The sequence below is a fragment of the Gastrolobium bilobum genome, unplaced genomic scaffold (genome assembly GCF_033153095.1).
Source record: "Gastrolobium bilobum isolate Gb01-03AN ecotype WA unplaced genomic scaffold, APGP_CSIRO_Gbil_v1 utg2798, whole genome shotgun sequence".
Lineage (NCBI taxonomy): Eukaryota > Viridiplantae > Streptophyta > Magnoliopsida > Fabales > Fabaceae > Gastrolobium > Gastrolobium bilobum.
Window position 1 is genome coordinate 80,742 of NW_026898492.1, and position 6,038 is coordinate 86,779.

A 6,038-nucleotide genomic window follows, 5' to 3' on the forward strand; every position below is an offset into this window, starting at 1 on the left:
ACAATGCAGCTTTCGAATTCAATAATACAGGTAGGGACATTGCAGATGTTGGTAGCATGACCAATAACCTTGCTAAAGGATCAGTTGTTGTGGGCTCAGTTTTTGCAATGTTAGATAGGTACACAAAAATTGTGCCTAATGATATAGTAGGGTACAAGCCTGATCTTTTGGTGAAAATAAAGATGCCATTTTGAAAGGCTGAAGAGGGGAATGAATTTCATAACTAAAGCTGAACGGAAAAGGGTCAATCTAGTCATAATTACCTAGGACCTTTATATCAATTTCTTACTTACCAACTAATTATAACTGCAAAATCAAAGCAAATCAAATGAATTGTATTGCAGTTCCTCTTTTTTATTCATCATCTTAATTATTACTTTTCACTGAAATAAATCAATGCTTTGCTTGTACAGTGGAGGAATACAAATACCTAAGAGTTTAACAAGATACTGGAAAATTAAAAGAGAAACTGAGTAACCGACACAGAGATTAAAATAATGAAAATTGTGGAAGGTAACTGACACTAGTAATATTGTGTTCTCAACTCCTATCTTTAATATGACAATCTGTGTGGTATTCTTGTGCAATTATAATAAAACTCGATCATAATAAAGGAAAGAAAACATAATATTATTAATAAAATCCCTCTACATTGCATTTCAACATCAGTTACACTAGGTACACTTTTCCTCATTCTAACCTACTTCCAACATAAATACATATGATGAGCACAACAATAATGATAGCAGCTAACACCCTAGTGTGAATATTAGATTACACTAGCTTTTGAATAAGTAAGCTTTTGATGTGAGTTTTGATTGAGTAAATGAATGAATTGACATGTTAAAATTTGTGATGATACAATTCATGTCAAGTAAGGTAAATTAGACCTAAATGAGAATATTAATAAATTGTAGGGGTCAAAATATAAATGTGAAAGTATAGGGACTAAATTGCAAATAAGCAAAATAATGGTCTAAGCTTACGTTTGATTGTGTAATTAAATTCTCCATGGAATTTTTATGACTAGAAGTGATCTTGGATTAATCTAATTATATCTAGATTAATTTATAAAAATGAGTCAAATCTTGATAAATTAAAAAGTCAAAGTTATACTAAATTACATGAAAAACCAAAGTACGTTGATAAAGATGACTAGTTTGATAACCTAGTCTTATTTTCTACTAAATGGTTGATTGAATGCTTTCTTTTTAGTCATGATACATATGAAATTATATGTTTTAAGATGGACCAATCATATTAATTTAAAAGGATGACTAGGTCAAAGTTGAAAGAAAGACTAGAAAACTATTGGTTATATAGTTTTGTTGAATTATTGAATTTTTACATGATTGATGAATTGCCTTGTCTTCTCATTTGTGTTCCACAAAGTTGTTCTTCCTTGAGGTCAGATTTGTGGCTAAACATATATGTATTAAAGTAGCCAATAGGAATTGAGTAAGTGTTGTTGAAAGTCAAATAAAGTAGGCTAGCAAAGCTTGCAAATTAAGTCTCAAAGTGGGATATTTTACGACTCCCAAGTCAGTTTCTTCTCTTGTGAAGTGGGATGGCCAAAATTTCTAGCTTAAATAAGGGAGAGATGTGAACCAATAGAATATAATCTCTTGTTGACAAAATGAAAAGTTAACAAGTTAAATATGTTAAGTTAATTGGATGATACATTTACATCATCCAACCGGTCATTCTTTCTTCCTTGGAACTATATGCCTTCTTTTTTTTCTCCTCTTGTCTTCCTTATGTTTTCCATGGATGAAAATGGTCTCTTGAAAAATGGCTAAGCGATATCTCACAAACTAAACACTTTTAAGCCTAGGTTTCCATATGAAACTTGTAATTTAGGAGCTTGTGAATCCAACCATATGATTAATTTCTCTAGAGGGGCTGTGATGAGTGGAGTTTATCCTCTCCAAAGGCATGGATGTATGGCTTACTTGGCGTGAAAAGATGATGGTTTCAAGGGTTTAAAGTGTGGAGATTAACCTAGTGTTGCTTTGGAAGCTATTCAAGGTAACCTACTTGATTTCTAGTGATTTAATCTTGAGATTTCATTTTTGTTCTTCCTATTTTAAGGCTGAATATATGATGTTATGATATTGAATATTTTATGAGGTTTTGATGAGATTAAATCTTGATCGTTGAATTAAAATAAAACTAAGCAAACTAGTCTAAAGAAAAAGTGAAAAACCCTAATAGAGGTAATCTGGCCTCTATTTTGAAAATTTTATAGTTGGATTTGTAGAAATCCAAATGGAATGGGGTTTGCGCCAAATTAAACATATGTAAGTATAGTATAACATATCAAAAATTTCTATTAATCCAACCAGAATTGGTGATTTCGTGGTTAAAAGAGTGAAGGTTATTCAGGCTGTAAAACAATGTTGTTTACCTTTAGCCCAAATTGTAAAGGGCATATCTCACTCATTTCTTAATGAAATTAAATTTTAAGATGTATAGTTTCTTGTAAAAAAAGTAGTGTATTTTATGAGGTCTGGATCATGCCCAAATTTGGAAATGGTGGACGGTGTTCGAATCTGCCTGTGTTGGTAGCATGTTACTTGGAGTTTTGAAAATTCATAACTCCTCCGTTTCTTAACGAAATGGAACGAATCTTATGTCAAATTAAAGCCCAAGATGTCTAGTATTTTTTTTCAAAAATTTGGGAATAAATTGGGTTGGTTAACATTTCGAGAAAAATACAGAAGTGTCTGCTGTCCCGTTTCTGATGACGGATTTAAGCAGTTTGCTTACGACAGACATATCTTGGGTTATACTTATCAAAACGAAGCTTATAATACATTGTTGTAAAGCTTATGACATCTAGATTAATATGGTGAAGTCTCAGAATTTAATAAGAACAATTCAAGTAAAGTGATTTTAAGAGTTGGATAAATCACCTAAGTAAATTGGTGAATTAACATGTAAATGTTAATTGTTTGAATTGCAAGTGACACTTATTCAGTAATTGATAGTGTCTTGTTTGTGATACTAGTGTGTATTTAGGAGCAAAAATAATGGGGATTCAAGTTGTCTGTAAGTAAAGCTTCGTAGGTAAGCTATCTGTTTAAGTAGTTTTGTTCTATCTTATTGTTTTACCAGAATTCGGTGGGATAATGGTTGTTTTATGTATTAATAATGTGGTTGGAAATTGGAATAGTGGTATGCATATGGAAAATAAAATGTGGTGTGTGAGGTATGTTGATATATAATTTAAATAATGAATTTAACGTTGACGTATCTGTTAATATGTTAAATGACTGATGTTTCTGTTAATATGTGAAATGATTGCCACATATGATGGTATGTGAACTGATTGAAATGCATGATAATATACGGAATGATTGACGTGTTTGTTAACATGTAAAATGATTAACGAGTCTATTAATATGCGTAATAATAACATATCTGCTAATATGAAATGATTTATGTGTCTGATAATTTATAAAATGATTGGTATGTCTGATAAGTTTGAATATGTATTTCGAATATGAAATTATGATGAATTTGTATGTCTGGTAAAGTTTATGTGTGAGGTTCAGATATTTTAACATTGAATTTGTATTTCTATGGTATATTGTAATGGTAGATTGAATGTGTGTGTGTTGTATTTGTTTAATTGATTAATTGTTTTGTATTATGATGTGCTTTATCTATTAAATTGTTTGGTGTATCTGTCTATTAATTAAATATATTTACTGATTCTGCTTATTCTTTGCTGTTTGTCTAATTAATGTGTTGTCTGTTGATTTTTATTGTATTTGTAAGTTTTGTTGATATTATGAAAATTAATGAAGATGTCAGTATTGATTTGTGAAAGAAGAATATGATAAAGAAATGTGAGTAAGTCTGTAAATGCTATGATACTTGGAGAAATTACTCCGAGAGTATCAGATTAACGGGAGAAAGATGGAAACTTCCGTAAGAACTATAACATTGAATTATATGGTAAATTCTGTAAGGTTAATAGTAAACTGATAATAGTTTACTAAGTTAAATAAAGTTGTTTGAAAGTGAATGTGTGATTATATATTTGTTATTACCATTGTATGTTTACAAATTATTGATAAGCTAACTGTATAATTTAAATACGTTAAATGTTTGTCAAACTATAATGATTGCATGTAGATTAACCATAGGATGTAATTGAACTAGATTTAATAATATGGAATTTTGTATGTTGGGTGTTGTGTGTTTTGTTTGAATATTGTATACATAATCTGTATGTTTCTGCTATTCTGCGTGTGCTGACCAATTATGCAGGAAGTGAACTTGAGAATGGGAGACTATTCTATAAACTTAGAGTTTGCTGGAATTTTATATCTCATCCCGCATTATGGGGATATGTTTCAGGTTCTGCTCTAGGTGACGAGTCTTCAGAGAATACGCAATGCGGAAAAGAATGGTTAGCAGATGCATCAGGAACATGATAGACTAACATTTAGGATTCGTACATGCATGTTTATGTTTCAGATAAATTATGTATTTGGGTTGAAAATATTATGGGTACAAATGTATATAATTGATATGACGTTTTATAGTTAAAGGTTTGGATATGTTACGTACAGCAAAGTATGACTGTATATTTCAAGTTTGATGAGAGTAAGTAGGAATCTATGGATAGATTCTGAAGACGTTAATATGAATTTGTATGTGTTTGTTATGTCTAGATATCAGGTTTAAGGATTTGGATAGTCCAATAAATAGAGGTTATGCTATCCATTTTTACTGAATTGGTAACTGTTACAATTTGGTGTTAAGACTTAATTCTATGCAGTTATGGGGCTGTGTAGTTTATTATAATGTTGTGAACATAAATGATACAAAGGAAAAGTTTTAATTTGTCACGTAGTTTCAAGAGAACTATTGTGATACTCATAGGAAGTCTTCTGCTATTCTTATTAAATTATGTGTGCGTATGTACCATTTTACGTAGCATTCCGGTTAGGTAAACTGGGGTTTTACAGCAACCATCTTCATTGATAGCTCATTAATCTTTGTTTGCTGCTCATTAATATTTATTTTCTACTCATTCACCTTAACTTGCAATTGATCATTCAGAATCATGTCCAAATAGTTCAACTTGAATTCCATTTCAGCTATATTCAACTTCAGCTTATTAACTCTCCAATCTTCCACTTCCATCATATCATCAATGACATCAGCCACCCGTCTAAAAAAATCATAGTATGGCTTCTTCTCCTAACAGCAAATGAAACCAAACTCAAAATAATATTCAACTTAAATAAAATCGAATGAAAAAACTGAAAACTAGATAATGTGTATACTTGTCTATAAATTGGTCACCTTGGAATTGAGGCACCCAAAGAATCCTTTATTTGGGTTTCTCTGAGTTTTGGAAGTGTAAACAACACTTGGCCTCCCGCATTTACACCTTGGAGAAGCAATCCTTCTTTGGCTTCTAGCCCCAATTGAACTGCTTCCACTTGAGCTCCCCATCCCAGAAGAAACATTCATCTTCTCACTGTAAATTACAAAGTTCACACAAAAATACCTAAACCCTAAATAACAAAATACAGACAATGATGGAATACCCAATATGTATGTTTCTGGTTAAACAACGAAGCGACGACATTTTAAGGCCTACGTAGAATGTGATTTACCTGGTTAACGTTACACGTCAGGAACGTTATTAACGTCGTGGAAGGTTCATTTACGAAAAGACTAATGTGGGTTTCCTTTGTCTTTCTTAGGGATCTCAGGACTAAAATTTTTATAAGGGATTAAAATGGGTACTGTATTTTTTGTTGAGGACCTAAAAGGGTCTTTACTCTTTTTTTCTCTCTTGTAGTCACTAATTTTAAGGCAAAATAGAATTGTATATTTATTCAAAGGGTTTAAAGCATAATTATCAGTATCGCACAATACACAATACGATTCATACGATACAAAATGATTCACAAGCCCAGCAATATGTATCGTGGGATGTATCAGAAAGAGATTTGTATCAAACGACACGATATGATACGATACGTGTATCATACGATACGAAAATTAAATTA

The 6,038-nt window shown here is 31.3% G+C and overlaps 1 protein-coding gene across 1 annotated transcript; it reads right to left on the reverse strand.

The window, feature by feature from the left end:
- Positions 1-5,040: 5,040 nt before the first annotated feature.
- Positions 5,041-5,493, reverse strand: LOC133316756 (uncharacterized). Its single transcript, XM_061518532.1, has 2 exons — positions 5,323-5,493; positions 5,041-5,217 (listed from the first exon to the last, which is right to left on the reverse strand). Exons 1-2 carry the CDS (start codon positions 5,491-5,493, stop codon positions 5,041-5,043), a joined length of 348 nt encoding a protein of 115 aa, XP_061374516.1.
- Between the last annotated feature and the right edge of the window lie 545 nt (positions 5,494-6,038).

Excerpts from the sequence above, each read along its gene's own strand:
- LOC133316756 (XM_061518532.1), bottom strand. The coding sequence starts at position 5,493 with ATGAATGTTTCTTCTGGGATGGGGAGCTCAAGTGGAAGCAGTTCAATT. Across the intron at positions 5,218-5,322 it reads TTGGGTGCCTCAATTCCAAG|GAGAAGAAGCCATACTATGA; the intron begins GTGACCAATTTA and ends ATTTGCTGTTAG.